Source organism: Schistocerca americana, chromosome 5 (assembly GCF_021461395.2).
Source record: "Schistocerca americana isolate TAMUIC-IGC-003095 chromosome 5, iqSchAmer2.1, whole genome shotgun sequence".
NCBI lineage: Eukaryota > Metazoa > Arthropoda > Insecta > Orthoptera > Acrididae > Schistocerca > Schistocerca americana.
The window spans coordinates 560596088-560620775 of NC_060123.1; the positions used below are offsets into that span (position 1 = coordinate 560596088).

Here is a 24688-nt window from a genome sequence, read left to right on the forward strand (position 1 = left end):
TTTCTATCACATTGCAGCGTCACTCAGTGGTTTATCTGAGAGATTATACACCGTCCACCTGCTAAATTTGTCTTCTTGTAATGACCGGTGTGTAAGGCGTTGGAACTTAGAGGTTTGACGCGCCGTGATTTGCTGCCGCGCCCAGTCCGAAAGCGCCCAAGTAGAGCTGTCCACCCACTCCCAGGAATCCGCTGACAGACACGACGAGATCTTCAGATGAGGTGAGAGCAGGCTTCTGGAGACTTGGTCTAATACTCGTCTAGTATAACGGATTCTTTCTCTCACCAGTGCCCTGCTTGCTCGTTGTTTAATTCTCCTGGCCGCCGCAGAGTCCACACAATGGGTAAACTCGGTGAAAGTCGGTGTAGTTTGCTGGTCCCGGCATCTCAGTAAGAGCGCGAGAGAGCACAACAGTCTCTCCCTTTTGCGAAGTTTATCGAACTCACGTACTGTGTTAACCATTTCCTCCCCGTAGAGGTACCAGATGTGCTGTTTGAGGCTTTCGCTTCGCTGCATCTGCTTGATAGGTTCCCGGGAATTACAATATTATCCGGCGTAATTCCCGGGAACCTATCAAGCAGATGCAGCGCCGGGAAATCTTCAGACAGCACATATCAGCCCCATCTTTGTAAACAACCAGATACGATTCAGTGTATTATTTTGTAGCTTTTGTTTCTTCTTTTACAGATTGATTGAAGGTTTCTGAAAACTGCGAGATAAAAGCAGTTTCGCCATGGGCGTGTTTCTGGAATCGTGGCTGAGTGAATTCCTGGCCGTAGCCGCGGTGGCGGCGGCGGCGCTCTACGCTTGGTATTCTCATCGCTACAGCTATTGGACCAAGAAGGGCGTTCTTCAGCCAGAGCCTTTAATACCATTTGGCAACATAGCGAGAGCTTTTTTTGGAATTACTCGATTAGATTTCGTGTTCCAAGAGCTCTATCTTCGTTTCAGAGGTATTTTGGAGTAATACTTCCCTCATCTTCATACACTTCGTATCATTTCCCTTTTCACTGGTACCGTAATTTATTTTACCTACTTATACTAAATATATTTTCGTCCACTGTTAACGGCTTACGCATTTCAGATCAGAGCTATGTGGGAATATACCTATTCAGCAAACCAAGTCTGTTGCTGATCAACCCGGATTACATTCGGATAGTAATGGTCAAGGAATTTGAAGCATTCTCCCACAGAAATATCAACTTCGATGAGAGAGATCCACTAAACCATAACTTAGTTAACACGAATGGCCCTAAATGGAAGAAACTGCGTACTAAGTTGTCACCGTCATTTACGACGGGAAAGCTCAAAATGATGAGTCAGGTATGTTTTAAAAATAGCAACTAAATTTACGATAGACGCTCTTCAGTCTCCCTAATAGTCCAATATTATCTTAAATTAAGCACTTCTGACACTGCAGTAAACATAATTGCGTTTTTTTCTTCCTCATATACTCCCAACGCGGTTTTGTAGCTAAGAACTATGAGGCCGGGACGACACGACGTCGTTAGCGTCTGACATTGATGAAATGTCTCACAGCGTATGAAACTGTATTTGCTAAAGCCCTGGCCAGAATTTATTTAACTTTGTAAACCAATAAAGAACGTGCGATTGGACTATATTATCATTCTGCTGCGTTTCGCCACACTAGGTTTTCAAATCCCGTAGAGAAGGAGGTGGGACGATGTTTTAATTCCAGCAAACTTAACGACTCTCTAAGTGGTGTTTAATTCCGGTTGCTAAACCGTGATTAAGAATATACTTGAACGTATACGATGTCACATCATGTGTGACATTAAGTAAGGGTTATTCGTTAATACCTCCAGGGAGTCACAAGGTGACCGCGTGGAAACTACGAGGCATGCAGAAAAATCAGCGGACAGAGCATTCCTCCAAGTTTCTATTCATAGTATGCGCCGTGGTGTAGATGCAGAGCGTATCAACAGCGGGTAAACGTGTCGAAAGACGTAGACAAATTATTCTCCCCAAATTGTCGCATCGAATTATGAACAGTTTCAACGAAAATCTTACTCAGGTTAATAAATGAATGCGAACAGACAGTCAAACCAGGATGGAGAGAGAATCAGGAAGAAGGAATCGGTGAGGAAGCTTGAAAGTCGATCACATAGTAGAATAGAAACTTCTGCAGCAGAGCAGCAAGGTAATTGTATTGTATAGGGTGCAAATCTGAGCGAGTGAGCTGGTGCTTTTGGTATGGGAAAGAGTGCGGAGGTCATGGAATAGAGGTCCGAGGACTGTGTGAATGAAAACATGGCGGTGTCACTAAATGTAGACCCCCACGACAAAATTTAATCCATCAAAGAGAAAGACCACGTTAGGTCAGATCTTGCCACACCTAGTGATGCGCAACTGAACCTGTCCAGTGTGTAATCACTAGAACTAGTAGGATGACAAAATTAATATTATTTACTGCTCGAGGCAAGACACAAAAGCCCGGACTAAGGAATAAGGAGGCAAAACAAATGTTGGTTGGACAGGATGTACGGTTTGTAGAAACTGGGCTCCAACTGGAACAGGTTCCGTTATTACAGCAATATCTTAGTGACACAGAACTTTGGCACGACGAGCAAGAAAAACGAGTCAAAACTGTAGAGGATTGCATTGATAGAGCAGAAGAGAGGGTTAGCCATTTACTGGGTGAAATACACTCCTGGAAATTGAAATAAGAACACCGTGAATTCATTGTCCCAGGAAGGGGAAACTTTATTGACACATTCCTGGGGTCAGATACATCACATGATCACACTGACAGAACCACAGGCACATAGACACAGGCAACAGAGCATGCACAATGTCGGCACTAGTACAGTGTATATCCACCTTTCGCAGCAATGCAGGCTGCTATTCTCCCATGGAGACGATCGTAGAGATGCTGGATGTAGTCCTGTGGAACGGCTTGCCATGCCATTTCCACCTGGCGCCTCAGTTGGACCAGCGTTCGTGCTGGACGCGCAGACCGCGTGAGACGACGCTTCATCCAGTCCCAAACATGCTCAATGGGGGACAGATCCGGAGATCTTGCTGGCCAGGGTAGTTGACTTACACCTTCTAGAGCACGTTGGGTGGCACGGGATACATGCGGACGTGCATTGTCCTGTTGGAACAGCAAGTTCCCTTGCCGGTCTAGGAATGGTAGAACGATGGGTTCGATGACGGTTTGGATGTACCGTGCACTATTCAGTGTCCCCTCGACGATCACCAGTGGTGTACGGCCAGTGTAGGAGATCGCTCCCCACACCATGATGCCGGGTGTTGGCCCTGTGTGCCTCGGTCGTATGCAGTCCTGATTGTGGCGCTCACCTGCACGGCGCCAAACACGCATATGACCATCATTGGCACCAAGGCAGAAGCGACTCTCATCGCTGAAGACGACACGTCTCCATTCGTCCCTCCATTCACGCCTGTCGCGACACCACTGGAGGCGGGCTGCACGATGTTGGGGCGTGAGCGGAAGACGGCCTAACGGTGTGCGGGATCGTAGCCCAGCTTCATGGAGACGGTTGCGAATGGTCCTCGCCGATACCCCAGGAGCAACAGTGTCCCTAATTTGCTGGGAAGTGGCGATGCGGTCCCCTACGGCACTGCGTAGGATCCTAAGGTCTTGGCGTGCATCCGTGCGTCGCTGCGGTCCGGTCCCAGGTCGACGGGCACGTGCACCTTCCGCCGACCACTGGCGACAACATCGATGTACTGTGGAGACCTCACGCCCCACGTGTTGAGCAATTCGGCGGTACGTCCACCCGGCCTTCCGCATGCCCACTATACGCCCTCGCTCAAAGTCCGTCAACTGCACATACGGTTCACGTCCACGCTGTCGCGGCATGCTACCAGTGTTAAAGACTGCGATGGAGCTCCGTATGCCACGGCAAACTGGCTGACACTGACGGCGGCGGTGCACAAATGTTGCGCAGCTAGCGCCATTCGACGGCCAACACCGCGGTTCCTGGTGTGTCCGCTGTGCCGTGCGTGTGATCATTGCTTGTACAGCCCTCTCGCAGTGTCCGGAGCAAGTATGGTGGGTCTGACACACCGGTGTCAATGTGTTCTTTTTTCCATTTCCAGGAGTGTAGAAACATGATTATGTGAAGCCATATATCATGAGGCATCCTGGCCTGTGACCTTTTGACAGTTTTAGTATGATGGAACTTGAAATTTCTCAACCTCTAAGAATGACTGTTGTCCCTTTCAGACAATGCAGGACTGCGGACGCGAATTGGTGAAGGTGTTGGAGGAACCAGCGAAGAAGGGCCAGATCCTGGAGATGCGGGAGATAGCCGCCAGGTTCACCACCGACAACATCGCTTCCGTCTTTTTCGGAGTCGACTGTAACGCTCAACGGAATCCGGACACAGAGTTCCGCCAATGGGGGCGTAAGATGTTCGAGACAACAATCAAATTAAGGATTTCCGATGTCATGTACAGATTTCTTCCAGCGGTAGCCAAGACCCTCAGGTAAGTTGTTCACAGATGTAGCCTGTAGTAGTTAGCAACGTTACTCGTTATAACTGGCGTTATATTTAGGAACGCAAAATTATATCTCTCGTTCTCTTCGGGAAGTTGTCTCACGATAAATATGTGGGGAATTATAGGAAGACGTTTATAAAACGAGTCATCGGTATTGTGACAAGGGGACGACAGCTGATAGGATCATATCTATGTGAATATAAAATAGGAAACGTTAAAAGCAAAAATCTCGAAAACTTTTTGACCCCTTTCCTTCATATTTTTACACGATAATCTAATAAACATTCGGACGGACGTAGACTATGTATTTTTTTAAAACAACGACGTACAAGAAATCAAGTGCGAGCAAAAAAAATACTATGCTGTTATGCACTGTGTTGTGAAAACACGCAGTTTCTTTTCCTTTCTCGCAGTAGTTATTAACAATGATTGCATCACATTTAAGCCATTATACAGAATGTTTCTCCCATATATATTGTTCCTCCACATACATAATTTTAAGCAAAAATTCTATAGACAACAATGTGCTGTTTCGTATTCTTCCTCGCAGTCGGTTTGAACAGAAAACCTATATGTTAAGAAACCTGAATTATGGTTAATGTGCGCTGAAATCTGAATCGTTCGAATCTTTTTTAAATTACTATCTGAAATAATGTCATTATAGCTATTCCTGGGCCACTGAAACATGTCAGTTCAAGGTCGCTCCTCAAGCGTGTAATGTTGGCAATATTACAGACAGACAAGTGAGAAACGCGAGGCGCTGCGTCTTCTGAACCAATAACAGCACCGAACAAAAGCCGCAACAAATGTTTAAACCACTATAGAAACCGTGGGTGGTCCGCATCCTCATGTTAGTCATCGGTTTTTCTCGGTCGAAAAAGTGCTCTGACAGTGCTTGTGATGGACAATACACTAGTGACCATAAAGAAACTGGTGCAGTGGTTGCAGGCGAGAGACATTGCTGCGGACATGAGCATGACAAAGCTGTTAATACACTCCTGGAAATTGAAATAAGAACACCGTGAATTCATTGTCCCAGGAAGGGGAAACTTTATTGACACATTCCTGGGGTCAGATACATCACATGATCACACTGACAGAGCCACAGGCACATAGAGACAGGCAACAGAGCATGCACAATGTCGGCACTAGTACAGTGTATATCCACCTTTCGCAGCAATGCAGGCTGCTATTCTCCCATGGAGACGATCGTAGAGATGCTGGATGTAGTCCTGTGGAACGGCTTGCCATGCCATTTCCACCTGGCGCCTCAGTTGGACCAGCGTTCGTGCTGGACGTGCAGACCGCGTGAGACGACGCTTCATCCAGTCCCAAACATGCTCAATGGGGGACAGATCTGGAGATCTTGCTGGCCGGGGTAGTTGACATACACCTTCTAGAGCACGTTGGGTTGCACGGGATACATGCGAACGTGCATTGTCCTGTTGGAACAGCACGTTCCCTTGCCGGTCTAGGAATGGTAGAACGATGGGTTCGATGACGGTTTGGATGTACCGTGCACTATTCAGTGCCCCCTCGACGATCACCAGTGGTGTACGGCCAGTGTAGGAGATCGCTCCCCACACCATGATGCCGGGTGTTGGCCCTGTGTGCCTCGGTCGTATGCAGTCCTGATTGTGGCGCTCACCTGCACGGCGCCAAACACGCATACGACCATCATTGGCACCAAGGCAGAAGCGACTCTCATCGCTGAAGACGACACGTCTCCATTCGTCCCTCCATTCACGCCTGTCGCGACACCACTGGAGTCGGGCTGCACGATGTTGGGGCGTGAGCGGAAGACGGCCTAACGGTGTGCGGGACCGTAGCCCAGCTTCATGGAGACGGTTGCGAATGGTCCTCGCCGATACCCCAGGAGCAACAGTGTCCCTAATTTGCTGGGAAGTGGCGGTGCGGTCCCCTGCGGCACTGCGTAGGATCCTACGGTCTTGGCGTGCATCCGTGCGTCGCTGCGGTCCGGTCCCAGGTCGACGGGCACGTGCACCTTCCGCCGACCACTGGCGACAACATCGATGTACTGTGGAGACCTCACGCCCCACGTGTTGAGCAATTCGGCGGTACGTCCACCCGGCCTCCCGCATGCCCACTATACGCCCTCGCTCAAAGTCCGTCAACTGCACATACGGTTCACGTCCACGCTGTCGCGGCATGCTACCAGTGTTAAAGACTGCGATGGAGCTCCGTATGCCACGACAAACTGGCTGACACTGACGGCGGCGGTGCACAAATGCTGCGCAGCTAGCGCCATTCGACGGCCAACACCGCGGTTCCTGGTGTGTTCGCTGTGCCGTGCGTGTGATCATTGCTTGTACAGCCCTCTCGCAGTGTCCGGAGCAAGTATGGTGGGTCTGACACACCGTTGTCAATGTGTTCTTTTTTCCATTTCCAGGAGTGTATATTCGCTCGTAAAACAAAATAAGTCTGCGACGCCTGAATAGGTTGTAGTTGAAATTGAAAAGGAACAGCGTCACTTGGTAATTAGACTATCGCCTTGTCACTGCCATTTTAATCCAATTGTATTGGTTTGGAGTGAAGTCAAGGCGTACATTAGAATTAAGAATAAGACTTTTAGTATAATAAGAATAGAAAGACTGCTATGTGAAGGTCTTACTACTGTAGATGGTACCTCGTGGAGGAAGGAAGTAGACCATGTTACTAAACTCATAAGAGAAGCACTGGCAATAGATGGGATTATAAATGAAAACGAACAATTAATGATTTCTCTTAATGATGATGTTTATGATGAAGATGATGATGACAACGGTTTTGTCGCCCATTCCGATGATAGCGAAGGAGAACTGGATGGAATTGCGCCACTGACATCGTAAATTGTCTAGTGTAAATGTATACAGAATTAATTCTTTCTCTCTGCAGTCGAGTAGGCTATGCGTGTTTTGCTTCATTTCTTTCTATGAGTGTGGATAACGTGTTCTTTGGTTCGCTTAGCTTTACGTTACTATACGACGTTTTACATGCAGCTATTACAGCAACAATTTGGAACGACTTTTCATAGGTATTTTCATTAACTTCGAGTGTTTCTACTTCCCGGTTTCAGATACTCTCAAGCGCTTAGCGTCCGTCATCGTTCCCTCCATTGTTAGAAAAACTTACTTTGTTGTACTTAACGTATAAACGTTGATTGTAGCTTACATTTACAAAACGTACTTCGGAGTTATGGGCGTGTGCGGTGGCAGATATTGCAATCTCGCAATCGCAGTATAGCCAACTACACGCAAGTTGTCAAGTGACACGTTTCACTGGCCCGGGAAAAGTATCCTCACAGGTCCAGCAGCTGGGGACGCTTCTCTCACATCTCTAGACCAATGACTCCGACTGATTTACCCATTCATTTTTACCCTCAGTTCCCAATCAATATTTCATCTGAAATAACAATAAACAAGACTAAAGATCAGACATTCGAGCATGCAGTTCAGCTAGTTATCATGTGCTAATGTGGTACAGCATACTGTAAACATCAAACTAAAGTTACGCCATTTGTCTCCGAATGCAAGCAAGAAACTGTATTAAAATTACACACTTTCTCTACGAATGCGTGTTGGTACGGAAATAGAACGGGCGAGATGAAGGGCATCAGACGGATGCCATATTCCTTGACTTCCGGAAAGCTTTTGACTCGGTGCCCCACTGCAGACTCCTAACTAAGGTACAAGCATATGGGATTGGTTCCCAAATAAATGAGTGGCTCGAAGACTTCTGAAGTAATAGAACCAAGTACGTTGTCCTCGATGGTGAGTGTTAATCGGAGGTGAGGGTATCATCTGGAGTGCCCCAGGAAAGTGTGGTAGGTCCGCTGTTGTTTTCTATCTACATAAATGATCTTCTGGATAGGGTGGATAGCAATGTACGGCTGTTTGCTGATGATGCTGTGATGTACGGAAAGGTGTCGTCGTTGAGAGACTGTAGGAGGATACAAGATGACTTGGACAGGATTTGTGCTTGGTGTAAAGAATGGCAGCTAACTCTAAATATAGATAAATGTAAATTAATGCAGATGAATAGGAAGAAGAATCCCGTAATGTTTGAATACTCCATTAGTAGTATAGCGCTTGACACAGTCACATCGATTAAATATTTGGGCGTAACATTGCAGAGCGATATGAAGTGGGACAAGCATGTAATGGCAGTTGTGGGGAAGGCGGATAGTCGTCTTTGTTTCATTGGTAGCATTTTGGGAAGATGTGGTTCATCTGTAAATGACACGGCTTATAAAACACTAACACGACCTAATCTTGAGTACTGCTCGAGCGTTTGGGATCCCTATCAGGTCGATTTGAGGGAGGACATAGAAGCAATTCAGAGGCGGGCCGCTAGATTTGTTACTGGTAGGTTTGATCATCACACGAGTGTTATGGAAATGCTTCAGGAACTTGGATGAGAGTCTCTCGAGGAAAGGAGGCGTTCTTTTCGTGATTCGCTACTGAGGAAATTTAGAGAACCAGGATTTGAGGCTGACTGGAGTACAATTTTACTGCCGCCAACTTACATTTCGCGGAAAGACCACAAAGATAAGATAAGAGAGATGAGGGCTCGTACAGAGGCATATAGGCAGTCATTTTTCCCTCGTTCTGTTTGGGCGTGGAACAGGGAGAGAAGATGCTAGTTGTGGTACGAGGTACCCTCCGCCACGCACCGTATGGTGGATTGCGGAATACGTATGTAGATGTAGATGTAGAGAACAGGTGTTTTAGCACACAGACCATGATAACCAGAAACCAGTGATCAGTGCTGAAATGATGGTCAGCCTTCCTACAATACACCCAAATAGGGGCTGCAGCAGTCTGTTTTCGATTATACATGCCCGATATGACGTCATCCCTTCTGGAACTATGGGTGCTAAGTTTCTCACAACGCCAAGTCAATATTTTTCTTTGATATTGCGAATAGCGCATTGTGCAAGTGTACAGTACGAGGACTGTTGTTGTCACAACAGTGACGTGGCCAAGTACTCAGGTGCAAATCGGGTTCAGTTGGTGCTGCAACTAATTTTTTCTTTAAATTGTGTTTTATTCCTCGCAAAGTTACACTATTGAAACACTTTTCAGGTAACTATCAGCAGCAAATATGTTTCAGAAAATTCGTCACACTTGGTTGCATTAGAACTGTTTATTAATTTGCTACCAGTCTCGGTCACTGGCCGTCATCTGACACCTGAATCAATGTTAGAAAACAGAATTGGCAGTAAAACCTCACGTGCAAAAAGTTATAAAAACACGAAATACATAAACGTAACTCACGAAATTTGGCTACTGCAGGTGACATGTCAATCATGCCGAAATATACAGTTGTATTGACTGCCAATTTCATGAGTGATACCATAGAAGAACAATACTTTTTATACATAAACAACCTACTCCATGTACCCACAACAGGGAACAGGCCATAAGTAGTCAGAACATGTCACGAGAAACCAAAACCCTTGCAGCCTTGAAGACAACACCCAAGAAGATGTACAGCCGATATATATCATGACATACAAAGATAATTTTAAGAGCAAAGCAACCATGATTACAAAACTACAGCACAGTAACAAGTAAAAAAAATGTACAAAACCATAAGCATCAGTTATCAAAAACATGTCCTTTTATGCTTTTTTGCATCTCTCCATGCTAGTCTATTTTGTGCTAGCTCCTTCATCCCCCTGTACCTACAGCAACCTACATCCTCCTGAATCTGCTTAGTGTATTCACCTCTTGGTCTCCCTCTACGATTTTTACAACCCACGCTGCTCTCCAATACTAAGTTAGTGATCCCTTGATGCCTCAGAATATGTCCTACCAAGCGATCGCTTCTCCCAGTCAAGATGTGCCCCAAATTTCTCTTCTCCCCAATTCTATTCAATGCCTCCTCATTACTTATGTGATCTACCAACCTAATCTTCAGAATTTTTCCGTAGCACCACATTTCGAAAGCTTCTATTCTCTTCTTGTCTAAACTATTTATCGTCCACGTTTCACTTCCGTACATGCCTACACTCCATACAAATACTTTCAGAAACGACTTCCTGACATTTAAATTTATACTCGATGTTAACAAATTTCTCTCCTTTAGAAACGCTTTTCTTTCCATTGCCAGTCTACATTTTATATCCTCTCTACTTCGACCATCATCATTTATTTTGGTCCCAAAACAGCAAAACTCTTTTACTACTTTAATCGTCTCATTTCCTAATCTAATTCCCTCAGCAACACCAGACTTAATTCGACCACATTCCATTATCCTTGTTTTGATTTTGTTGATGTTCATCTTATATCCTCCTTTCAAGACACTGTCCATTCCGTTCAACTGCTCTTCAGTCCTTTTCTGTCTCTGACAGAATTGTAATTTCATCGGCGAACCTCAAAGTTTTTATGTCTTCTCCATGAATTTTAATTCCTACTAAGAATTTTTCTTTTCTTTCCTTTACTGCTTGCTCAATATACAGATTGAATAACATTGGGGAGAGGCTGCAACCCTGTCTCACTCCCAGCCCAACCACTGCTTCCCTTCCATGCCTCTCGACTCTTATAACTGCCATCTGGATTTATGTATAAATAGTAAATAGCCCTTCGCTCCCTGTATTTGACCCCTGCCACCTGAAGAATTTGAAACAGAGTATTCCAGTCAACATTGTCAAAAGCTTTCTCTAAGTCTATAAATGCTAAAAACGTAAGTTTGCCGTTCCTTAATCTCTTTTCTAAGATAAGTCATAAGGTCAGTATTGCCTCACGTGTTCCAATATTTCTACAGAATCCAAACTGATCTTCCCCGAGGTCGACTTCTACCAGTTTTTTCATTCATCTGTAAAGAATTCGTGTTAGTATTTTGCAGCCGCGGCTTATTAAACTGATAGTTCGGTAATTTTCACATCTGTCAACACTTGCTTTCTTTGGGATTAGAATTATTATATTCTTCTAGAAGTCTCAGGGTATTTCGCTTGTCTCATACATATTGCTCAGCAGGTGGAAGACTTTTCTCAGGGCTGGCTCTCCCATGGCTATCAGTAGTTCCAATGGAATGTTGTCTACTCTCGGGGCCTTGTTTTGACTTAGGTCTTTCAGTGCTCTGTCAGACTCTTCACACAGTATCATATCTCCCATTTCATCTTCATCTACATCCTCCTCCATTTCCATAATATTGTCCTGAAGAACAACGCCCTTCGATAGACCTTCTATATACTCCTTGCACCTTTCTGCTTTCCCTTCTTTGCTTGTAACTGATTTTCTATCTGAGCTCTTGATATTCATGCAAGTGGTTCTCTTTTCCCAATGGTCTCTTTAATTTTCCTGTAGGCAGTAACTATCTCACCCCTAGTGATATATGCCTCTACATCCTTACATTTGTCTTGTATCCATCCCTGCTTAGCAATTTTGCACTTTCTGTGGATCTCATTTTCGAGATGTTTATATTCCTTTTTGCCTGCTTCATCTACTGCATTTTTGTATTTTCTCCTTTCATGAATTAAATTTAATATCTCTTCTATTACCCAAGGATTTCTATTAGCCCTCGTCTTTTTACCTACTTGATCGTCTGCTGCCTTCACTATTTCATCTCTCAAAGGTACTCATTCTTCTCCTACTGTATTTCTTTCCCCCATTCTTGTCAATGGTTCCCTAATGTTCTCCCTGAAACTCTCTAAAACCTCTAGTTCTGTCAGTTTACCCAGGTCCGATCTCCTTAAATTCCCACCTTTTTGCATTTTCTTCAGTTTTAATCTACAGTTAATAACTAATAGATTGTGATCAGAGTCCACATCTGCCCCTGGAAATGTCTTAAAATTTAAAACCTGGTTCCTAAATCTCTGTCTTACTATTATATAATCTATCTGACACCTTCCAGTATCTCCAGGCTTCTTCCGTGTATTCAACCTTCTTTCATGATTCTTGAACCAAGTGTTAGCTATGATTAAGTTATGCTCTGTGAAAAATTCTACCAGGCGGCTTCCTCTTTCCTTCCTTACCCTCATTTCATATTCACCTACTACATTTCCGTCTCTTCCTTTTCCTACTATCGAATTCCAGTCACCCATGACTATTAAATTTTCGTCTCCCTTTACCATCTGAATAATTTCTTTTATCATATAGTTCATCAATCTTTTCGTCATATGCGGAGGTAGTTGGCATATAAACTTGTACTAATGTGGTAGGCGTGGGCTTCGTGTCTATCTTGTCCACAATAATGCATTCATTACGCTGTTTGTAGTAGCTTACCCGCATTCCTATTGTTTTATTCATTATTGAACCTACTCCTGCATTACCCCTATTTCATTTTGTATTTATAACCCTGTATTCACCTGACCAGAAGTATTGTTTCTCCTGCCACCACACTTTACTAATTCCTACTCTATCTAATTTTAACCTATCCATATCCCTTTCTAAATTTTCCAACCTACCTGCCCGATTAAGGGATCTGACATCCCACGCTCCAACCCGTAGAACGCCAGTTTTGTTTCTCCTGATAACAACGTCCTCCTGAGTAGTCCCCACCCGGAGATCCGAATGGGGGACCATTTTACCTCCGGAATATTTTACCCAAGAGGACTCCATCATCATTTAACCATACAGTAGAGCTGCATGTCCTCGGGAAAAATTATGGCTGTAGTTTCCCCTTGCTTTCAGTCGTTCACAGTACCGGCACAGCAAGGCCGTTTTGGTTAGTGTTGCAAGGCCAGATCAATCAATCATCCAGACTGTTGACCCTGCAACTACTGAAAAGGCTGCTGCCCCTTTTCAGGAACCACATGTTTGTCTGGCCTCTCAACAGATACCCTTCCATTGTGGTTGCACCTCCCCACCAATGGCAAGGTCCATGGGTCATGGGGGAGGGGGAGGGTATATGATAATAATGTCAATAAACTTACCTATGCCATAAATCTTTGAACTGAAATTAAAAGAGTGCCAAATCCTAGGTACAATGCATAAATCAATGTATCACATGTCCCAACAGACAGAGACACAGGAACAAATAATTTTGATTCACAGTATCTCACTGAGAAGTTACATCATCCTGGAAATATGAAAACCACGGTTAAACAGTACAAAGTACACATTGTTACAACTCAATAACTTAATAAAGAATACATGAGTGATGGTATGCAGAAGAATTGTCAGAAAACATTATTTCATGTCCGTTTGTGTGGTTAAAATATCACACATCTAACTTATAGTCGAACAGGACATACTTGGAATACTTTTCCTCATAGGGCTCAATACACTATACCCAAATGTGTGAGATCAATATGGTACATCAGACAAATAACTAATGAGCTTATAAAAGTTATTCAAGACCAAGAAAGTTTCAGAGTCATCAGGTTTAGGCCATTAAACTTTTATAGTGTGCGATGATGGGTGTGACCAGTAAATGGATAACTTTGAAATATAAAATCAAAAATCAAAAACTGTTTTCAGCTATTACACCTTATTGACACGCTTACATAACTATCCACAGCAAAGACTAAGATACTTCAGTTCCAATAAACCATACAGCCACACCAAAGAAGTACTACGACATCTCATAGTTTAAAGGAGGGACATGAATGGGTAATATAATATATGAACCATATGTTATGGTATAAAAAATAACAATAAAATATCAAGAAGTACAAGAAGGGTAGCTTACATACATGATACCAGAGAAGCTTAAATGAGTACAAAGCAATTCTATAACAAGTATAGTACAATATCTCAAAAATAACAATAAAATAATCAATAAATACAAGGAGAGTGGTATACATACATGAGACCAACCAATCTTACTTACATACACTTTGTATTTGAAGCTCAAGTGGCATACAAACTGTACACTACCTGTTTAACAGCTATCACTTATGCATTAATTTCGCTGCTGAAATTGTGGATAATGATTGTATTAGCTATCTTGATCTAAGGGTTCATAAAAACGAAGGTAGACAACATTTTAATGTTTTTTAGAAAGCCTGTACAGATATAACTATATATTAAAGTTTTCCAACTCAACTATATATAAACATGCATTTTTTCTTTCAATGCTGGATAGAATAATTAGATTTCCTTTGTCAGGTGATAATATTGATGCTGAACATAGTAAATTTTCTTAAATTTCATTTCGTTCCTCACAATGTTAAGTGATAAATTGTAAAATTTAAATATATTTAAATAGTTCAGTTTATACACTTTTAATTAATATATTCAATTTAGTTAGAATTACTACCCTTGTATGTCAAAAGGCTATAGGCCAACACATAAGTGGCATATTGGTTAAATTTTGCTTGAGCTGCCACTCTAAACATGTTGGAACTGTTTTACGACCACAGAGTTTTTCGTGTAGGCATTGCCCTTGCACAAATTGATAATTCAGAAAACCAGTTCGTACTCTTACCACACAACACCGAAAAATCGAAAAATGTTGTACCTATATTCTGAAGTCTTGTAAGTGTACCATGAAAAAAACAGTTAAAAAATAATAATCAAAAGCCAGCTTTAGGTAGCTTTTGATTATTATTTTTTAACTTTTTTTCTGAAGGTGGCAGGGGTAAAATACAGGGAGCGAAAAGCTATTTACAATTTGTTCAGAAACCAGATGGCAGCCCGCATCTCGTGGTCGTGCGGTAGCGTTCTCGCTTCCCACGCCCGGGTTCCCGGGGTCAGGGATTTTCTCTACCTCGTGATGGTTGGGTGTTGTGTGATGTCCTTAGGTTAGTTAGGTTTAAGTAGTTCTAAGTTCTAGGGGACTGATGACCTAAGATGTTAAGTCCCATAGTGCTCAGAGCCAGCCAGATGGCAGTTATAAAAGTCGAGGGGCATGAAACGGAAGCAGTGGTTGGGAAGGGAGTGAGACAGGGTTGCAGCCTATCCCTGATGTTATTCAATATGTATATTCAGCAAGCAGTAAAGGAAACAAAAGAAAAATTCGGAGTAGGTATTAAAATCGATGGAGAAGAAATAAAAACTATGAGGTTCGCGGATATTGTAATTCTGTCAGAGACAGCGAAGGACTTGGAAGAGCAGCTGAACGGAATGGACAGTGTCTTGAAAGGAGGATATAAGATGAACATCAGCAAAAGCAAAACGAGGATAATGGAATGTAGTCGAATTAAGTCGGGTGATGCTGAGGGTATTAGATTAGGAAATGAGACACCTAAAGTAGTAAAGGAGTTTTGCTATTTAGGGAGCAAAATAAGTGATGATGGTCGAAGTAGAGAGGATATAAAATGTAGACTTGCAATGGCAAGGAAAGTGTTTCTGAAGAAGAGAAATTTGTTAACATCGAGTATAGATTTAAGTGTCAGGAAGTCGTTTCTGAAAGTATTTGTATGGAGTGTAGCCATGTATGGAAGTGAAACATTGACGATAAATAGTTTGGACAAGAATAGAATAGAAGCTTTCGAAATGTGGTGCTACAGAAGAATGCTGAAGATTAGATGGCTAGATCACATAACTAATGAGGAGGTATTGAACAGAATTTGGGAGAAGAGGAGTTTGTGGCACAACTTGAGGAGAAGAAGGGACCGGTTGGTAGGACATGTTCTGAGGCATCAAGGGATCACCAATTTAGCATTGTAGGGCAGCGTGGACGGTAAAAATCGTAGAGGGAGACCAAGAGATGAATACACTAAGCAGATTCAGAAGGATGTAGGTTGCAGTAAGTACTGGGAGATAAAGAAGTTCGCACATGATACAGTAGCATGGAGATCTGCATCAAACCAGTCTCATGACTGAAGACCACAACAACAACAACACTGAAAAGCAAAAACAGAGGAGTATTTTTCATTCCTATTCAGATAGGTTCATTATAATTCCAGTACCATACGATCAAAGTGGGCGAAGCCTCATCGAGGTGCCGCAATTTGCGTCCTGACGCAATTCCGAGGGATACCCCAGATTAGGACGTATATCCATTCCTCATACATATTTAGCAATTACAAAGCATTGCCAGATTTGCTAGTACAATATAATGTGAACGTTGATGGTTGCCGCTTTAAGTGCAGGATCGGCGGTTCCCCACAGCGCGAGCTATGACCAGGTGGTTAGGGGCGGCGATCGTTAACGAGCGCGATTTCTTGTACTGATTAATTTGAACGCCAAGTAGTTATCCGTCACTTGCACTTGCACATTTATTCTGCAAAATTCGGAAAACCTATCATCACCGCTAGGTCTAACAATATATTTTTCACCAATAGATTTACAGTTCCCCCTTTCCCATTCCTCCCTTGCACACGAAGTGAGGTGCTGAGTGGCTATGACACTGGGACCGCATTTGGGAGGACCTGGGATAACATCTTCCAGCCACTCAGAATATGTTTTTGTGGGTATCCTAAATCCGTTCAAGTGAATGAAAGAGATGAAAAAAAAACAGTTACTTCGCCTCTATTCCATCCGAGCTGGGTTAGTGTCTCTTCTCTAATTATTGCCAGACCGTTGGACGGTAAACACTAAACTTTCAGGAAATCACCTTCATTGGTATGTCGTCGTGACAGAGAAGAGAGCATTTTTTTCTAGTACAAAGAACACCTACGTTGCAGTCCACTACCGTTGTCTAAAAAACTGACGTTACATTTTAAGGATAATAATGTCGCTTCGTCTAATTAGCATAGTTACAGCAGAATAGTAGAGTATGTAGGATGGCCACTATACTCTTAAAATCTACACTTAACTGGTCTAGTATGAAACACCCTCAGCTCTAACAGAAATTAGGAATATGCTACACTAATCTTCCTTTCTCCTATGCATGCCAGGCTCACCTTCACATTGAAGTTCGTTTAAGATATTTGTAACCAGGAAACAAGATTAAAATTAAAAGAGAAGAATTCGCGTTTAATGAGGTGTGAAGAATGATCTTCTCTCCAGTACTGCTCTGTGTACATTTAGTATTCGTATGTTTGCTTCTACAAGTCCTGTGTCGTATATTGATATTGATGACATGCTCTGCACATCATCTAAGTAATGACAAATGTAATGTGGTGGCTTAAAACCATTTTAATCCTTATCTGTGAAAATGGTCCAAGACTGAAACCGGTTGATATTTGGATTTAGAATGAAAACAGCTGATGGTGAAACATGCATTTTATACATTACTTGACGGCTGTTGATAATCAGCTACAAAAAATGTTTAAAAGAATTTTCCACTGAACAGTGGCTCGGACCGTGTAGTTTGACAACCATGTGCGTTACTTTACATTTCATATGTGTCGGGTCCACAAACGCTAAATGTTTGTCGAGACGTGATGCTACGGTATGCAAGACTTTGAATGTTTATGCACTTCCGTTTTTTCCAGGATTCCGAGCGGCACTGTACACGTGACGAGATACTTTCGGAATATGGTGAAGGAGACTATTGAGTACCGGGAACAACACGGCGTAGTTCGCAACGACTTACTACATCTAATGATGCAGCTCAAGAACAAGGGCTTCATTGACGAACAAAGTAAAACTGGCTCCCAGGAAATTGATAACTGGAGTAAGTATGAACACAAAACCCAATGGAATTGTGTTCACACTAGTTGTCATTTCTTCACCAGCTATCCGCAAAGTGTCTGTATTCACACTCGTGCGAAGGTGTGACTGGCAGGCATAGGAGAAAGGAGCATTAGTGTTCAACGTCCTGTCGACAACGAGGCCATTAGAGACAGAGCACAAGCTTGGACTGAGGAAGGATGGGATAGGAAATCCGGTGTTCCCTTTCAAGGAACCATCCCGGCATTCGCCTTAAGCGATTCAGGAAAATCACGGAAAACCAAAATCAGAATGGTTGGACGGAGCATAGATGGCACTGGATACATAAACATTTTGGAAAGTCTTGCTATTTCTTCTGAAGATTGTATTGGAACTTACTCACGCTTAACAATGATATGTAACTTAATATACACTGACGGAAAATATCGCAACACCAAGAAAAAAGTAATGTAGACTAATGAAATTTCGAGAATACGTTTTTCTAGGTAACATACTGTTGTGATTAACGTCGCAACATTACAGGTTAATATAAACGTGAGGTAAGCCTTTGCACATATGAAATACTGGTGCATTAAAAACTGGTGTAACTGCCAAAATGTTGAATGCAGGCATGCATAAGTGGAAGCATTGTATCGTACGGGTGACCCATGTCAGTATGTAGAATTCCGTGCTTGTTGCAATTGGTCGGTCAATACAGAGCCGGTTAATGCTGTTTGTGGATGACGCTGGAATCCTCGTTCAATAATGTTGCATGCGTGCTCGGCTGGAGACGGATCTGTTGATCGAGCAGGTCAAAGCAACATGACGACACTCTGAAGACCATGTTGTGGTACAACGGCGGTATGTGGTGTCATATACTGACTAAGTAATGAATTGTACATTGTTACGCTTAAGGCTGTTGAAAGCCATCAATGGCACTGCAAGGTAGGAAAGAAATCAGAGACACAATGCAGAGAGTAGGCAAAAGTTTAGGTTGTCGGAGCTAAATACATTACTGGCCATTAAAATTGCTACACCAAGAAGAAATGCAGATGGTAAACGGGTATTCATTGGACAAATATATTATACTAGAACTGACATGTGATTACATTTTCACTCAATTTAGGTGCATAGATCCTGAGAAGTCAGTACCCGGAGCAACTACCTCTGGCCGTAATAACGGCCTTGATACGCCTGGGCATTGAGTCAAACAGAGCTAGTATGGCGTGGACAGGTACAGCTGCCCATGCAGCTTCAACACGATACCACAGTTCATCAAGAGTAGTGACTGGCGTATTGCGACGAGCCAGTTGCTCGGCAACCACTGACCATAAGTTTTCAATTGGTGAGAGATCTGGAGAATGTGCTGAATAGGGCAGAAGTCGAACACTTTCTGTATCGGCCCGTACAGGACCTGCAACATGCGGTCGTGCATTATCCTGCTGAAATGTAGGGTTTCGCAGGGATCGAAAGAAGGGTAGAGCCACCAGTCGTAACACATCTGAAATGTAACGTCCACTGTTCAAAGTGCCGTCAATGCGAACAAGAGATGACCGAGACGTGTAACCAATGGCTCCCCATACCATCACGCCGGGTGATACGCCAATATGGCGATGACGAATGCACGCTTCCCATGCGACCATCATGATGCTGTAAACTGAACCTGGATTCATCCGAAAAAATTACGTTTTGCCATTCGTGCACCCAGGTTTGTCGTTGAGTACACCATCGCAGGCGCTCCTGTCTGTGATGCAGCGTCAAGGGTAACCCCAACCTTGGTCTCCGAGCTGGTAGTCCATGCTGCTGCAAACGTCGTCCAACTGTTCGTGCAGATGGTTGTTGTCTTGCAAACGTCTCCAACTATTGACTCAGGGATCGAGACGTGGCTGCACGATCCGTTAGAGCCATGTGGATAAAATGCATGTCATCTCGACTGCTAGTGATACGAGGCCGTTGGGATCGAGCACGGCGTTCCGTATTACCCTGTTGAACCCACCGATTCCATGTTCTGCTAACAGTCATTGGATCTCGACCAACGCGAGCAGCAGCGTCGCGATTCGATAAACCACAATCGCGATAGGCTACAATCCGACCTTCATCAAAGTACGCATTTCTCCTCCTGACACGAGGCATCACAACAACGTTTCACCAGGCAACGCCGGTCAATTGTTTGTGTATGAGAAATCGGTTGGAAACTTTCCTCATGTCAGCACGTTGTGGGTGTCACCACCGGTGCCAACCTTGTGTGATGCTCTGAAAAGCTAATCATTTGCATATCACAGCATCTTCTTCCTGTCGGTTAAATTTCGCCTCTGTAGCACGTCATCTTCGTGGTGTGACAATTTTAATGGCCAGTAGTGTACGTAGTAACACTAGAGTCCTGCAAACTGTAGACGCGCTGGAGGAGAGAATTATCTGGCAACTCCATGCACCACGCACAGGCTGTTATAAGGCGTCGCAGTAGGAGATGGCCGCGATAAGTCACTTCTTCACAGAGGCAGAAAGCTTGATACTTGTTCCTGAGAACTGCAACGTCAGTGGGGTTACGCAAGTTAGAGTGTTACTAGAGCAGTCCCCACTCTCAAAAGGTCTGAGGGTGGGGACGTGCGGAGCGAATCGTGAGATTCGACGAAGGTTGTTATGTACTGGTGGATTGGTGGGTCGACTATAAGAAGGGAGAACTAGTGCGCAGCTACGTTTCTCATTTTTGTATTCAGAGTTGGGTTCTCAGTGAGATACTTGGTGAGCCGTGCATTTACTTTCAAAACCTTTTGTTAAAGAATTTAACTTATTTACTAACGATTCATCAAGAACATTAGCACATTTAATCACACTAAGTGAGCGTGAAAGTAGTTGCCAGTGGGTAACTGATGAAAACAAATTAAATTTCAACAAATGAAAATTTTACTCTTAAAAAACCTTTCTTTTTTTTTTTTAAAAAAAAGAAAAAACAGATTTAAAAATTATAATCAGAAAGCACCCTCTAAATATCAAGTTACAGTTTATTCAGAGACAGAAATAACATTTTTTCTTTTTTTTACAGTATGAGCTTTCGGGCTCAGAAACTTGCCGCTTCCTTTTAACACGGCCGTAGTCACGACCGCTCACAACAACCTCTGAAAGACTACACGGTGCAAATCCGCAACACACCAGTTTACTTTAAGCTAAAAATTTTAACAACTCACACATACACATAAACTATGCACCCCGTAGGAGGGATGGAAATGGTACAAAACACTCACATTAAAAAAAAAAAATTACTTACCACCGAAAGTGCAACTTCTTGTTAAAAGAAAACTCTTACGGTGGAAGGGTGGCAACATTATATGCTAAAATGACCATTTAAATAAAAACCCATGAAATAAAATGTACAAACATGCTCTACATTACACATATACCGCCTCTCAAGACGATAAGTAAGATAAAAACATATGTCAGGAATTCGGCCTTTACACCTTAAGCAATAAATTCGTTAACACCGAATCCGAAAAACATGACAGGGGCAACTATTAACATTCGGCAGACCGACAGATAGACAGACAGACACTAACTGCCTAACAAATGCGGACGGGAGACAGACGAGCAAGCTGGGGACGAGAGACTGACCAAGAAAACAAGTAGAATTTAACGAGTAAATGAAACAACATATCACGAATCACTTAACTTCTAATAAACTGCGATGTCCGGCGAAGACCTGGCGCAGCACCCCCAAAACGTTCTCCCGAACCGTCCGCTGCCAACCGCTTCAATGGACGCAGGAAGGCGCGCCGACCTCCCGTCTCACGGCGTCGCAGCTCGCCCCGGCCACACCGATGTCGAGGGCTGACTCCAGTTGCTCTCGTGTCGGCCGCGAAGTCACTACCCATCGCTATACGGCGCAGCCTACTGACGTGGCGACCTCACATGCGCCGACGCTCAAGATGGACAAGTCATCTTGTGTCCCAGTGCGCGACCGACCAACCGATCGATCCAACCGCCAATGACCATTGCCTGAACAAACTAGAGCAGACTGGCGGCCTAACACATACTAGCACTCCGGACGACAGACAGACACTGACTGCCCCACATTGTCCCGGCTGACGAACTGAACAGACTCGCCGAGACTGACAGACTGACCCACTGCCGAGCTCATAGCGCCCCTTAAAATCACGTGAACAGGCAACCTTTCCCCTTTTCCACCAGAAGGAGACACCAAAGCAGCGACTGCCACAGCGGCGCCACCGCCAGAAACGGAGGACGACTGCTTCACCCTACGCGCTGCGGCGTGCTCTTCAAAGAAGCAAATTTTACCACGGCTCAGTTGGGGCGCAAATCCGTGTCTCTCGTGGACATCCTCGATAAGCTCCGACTTGTCTGTTTCTCTCACTTGAAGTGCTGCTGTCAAGATTGTACTTAACATGCTTCTAGTGTTCGCTACTTCTCTTAGTGCTCACCCCATGAATTCTGACACTGACTTCTGTTGCATTTCCTAATGTTTAGAACTAGCCTACATTGCAGTAGTTAGTCGGATCAAAAATAAATAAATTCCACGAGTCTCGTGCTGCAAGCGGCCTGTAGACTCCCAAAATACGCCCCTCTCGTAGGTACCCTGAGACAGTGTTCGGCCCTGATCCAAGTCATCAGCTTGCCTTCAATGGGAATTTGCCTTCCTGCATTTGCTCTTCACCTCTCGGAAATTGCAGACTAACTTCAAATCCCCTGTCTTCCCTCTGTCCTGTGTTATGCTCCGACAGTGTCTGAGCGTTATCCTGTTCGAAAACACCACCTGGAATTCTGCGCATGAATGATAGCGAAACAGGTGAATCACCGGAATGACAAACAAACTTGCAGTAAAGGTGCGTAGAATAAGCACCAGAATGCTCCTGCTATCGCACAAAAGCGCACCCCAGCCCATAATCACAGGTGTAGATCCAGTGTGTCTAGGTCGCAGATAACTACTAGCCAGATAACTACTTGCTACACCAAGAAGAAATGCAGATGATAAACGGGTAGTCAATGGACAAATATATCATACTAGAACTGGAATGTGATTACATTTTCACGCAATTTGGGTGTATAGATCCTGAGAAATCAGTACCTAGAACAACCAACTCTGGCCGTAATAACGGCCTTGATACGCCTGGGCATTGAGTCAAACAGAGCTTGGATGGCGTGTACAGGTACAGCTTCCCATGCAGCTTCAACACGATACCACAGTTCATCAAGAGTAGAGACTGCCTTATTGCGACGAGCCAGTTGCTCGGCCACCATTGACCAGACGTTTTCAGTTGGTGAGAGATCTGGAGAATGTGCTGGCCAGGGCAGCAGTCGAGCATTTTCTGTATCCAGAAAGGCCCGTACAGGACCTGCAACATGCGGTCGTGCATTATCCTGCTGAAATGTAGGGTTTCGCAGGGATCGAAAGAAGGGTAGAGCCACCAGTCGTAACACATCTGAAATGTAACGTCCACTGTTCAAAGTGCCGTCAATGCGAACAAGAGGTGACCGAGACGTGTAACCAGTGGCACCCCATACCATCACGCCGGGTGATACGCTAGTATGGCGATGACGAATACACGCTTACAATGTGCGTTCACATCATGATGCTGTAAACAGAACCTGGATTCATCAGAAAAGATGACGTTTTGCCATTCGTGCACCCAGGTTCGCCGCTGAGTACACCATCGCAGGCGCTCCTGTCTGTGATGCAGCGTCAAGGGTAACCGCAGCCATGGTCTCCGAGCTTATAGTCCATGCTGCTGCAAACGTCGTCTAACTGTTCGTGCAGATGGTGGTTGTCTTACAAACGTCCCCATCTGTTGACTCAGGGATCGAGACGTGGCTGCGCGATCAGTTACAGCCATGCGGATAAGATGTCTGTCATCTCGACTGCTAGTGATACGAGGCCGTTGGGATCGAGCACGGCGTTCCGTATTACCCTCCTGAACTTACCGATTCCATATTCTGCTAACAGTCATTGGATCTCGACCAACGCGAGCAGCAATGTCGCGATACGATAAACCTCAATCGCGATGGGCTACAATCCGACCTTTATCAAAGTCGGAAACGTGATGGTACGCATTTCTCCTCCTGACACGAGGCATCACAACAACGTTTCACCAGGCAACGCCGATCAACTGCTGTTTGTGTATGAGAAATCGGTTGGAAACTTTCCTCGTGTAAGCATGTTGTAGGTGTCGCCACCGGCGCCAACCTTGTGTGAATGCTTTGAAAACCTAATCATTTGCATATCACAGCATCTTCTTCCTGTCGGTTAAATTTCGCGTCTGTAGCATGTCATCTTCGTGGTGTAGCAATTTTAATGACCAGTAATGTAGATTGGTTGCAGGTGCTCATCTGATCCCCTTCTAACCAACAAACGGCCATCAACGGCTACAAGACAGAACCAGCTTTCATCAGAAAAGACAACAGACCTCCACTCCACCATTCAATGATCTCTCGCTTGACACCACTGAAGTCGCAAACTGTGGTGGTTTGACGTCAGTGGAATGCACGCTAGAGGGCGTCTGGATGGAGACTGTCCTTGAAGTAACCGATTTATAACAGCTCGTTGTGTTCACTGTGGTGCCAACTGCTACTCGAACTGTTGCTGCAGACGCAGTACGATGCGCCACCGCCATACTCCGAACACGATGGTCTTCCCTCTCGATAGTTCCACGAGGCTGTCAAGCGCGGTCTTCTTGTTACTGTACCTTCCTACGACCATCGTTGCCCGCAGTCATGGGTAGTGGCTACATTACTGCCGAGCCTTTCTGCAATATCGCAGAAGGAACATA

General features: G+C 44.2%; 1 protein-coding gene across 1 annotated transcript in view; it reads left to right on the plus strand.

The window, feature by feature from the left end:
• Window positions 1-733: 733 nt before the first annotated feature.
• Window positions 734-24688, plus strand: part of LOC124616530 (cytochrome P450 6k1-like) — a 62503-nt gene continuing 38548 nt past the window's right edge. The window contains exons 1-4 of the mRNA XM_047144846.1: window positions 734-953; window positions 1085-1323; window positions 4211-4473; window positions 17756-17937. Of these exons, the coding sequence (XP_047000802.1) occupies window positions 734-953; window positions 1085-1323; window positions 4211-4473; window positions 17756-17937 (904 nt within the window). The remainder of the gene's footprint in view (window positions 954-1084; window positions 1324-4210; window positions 4474-17755; window positions 17938-24688) is intronic.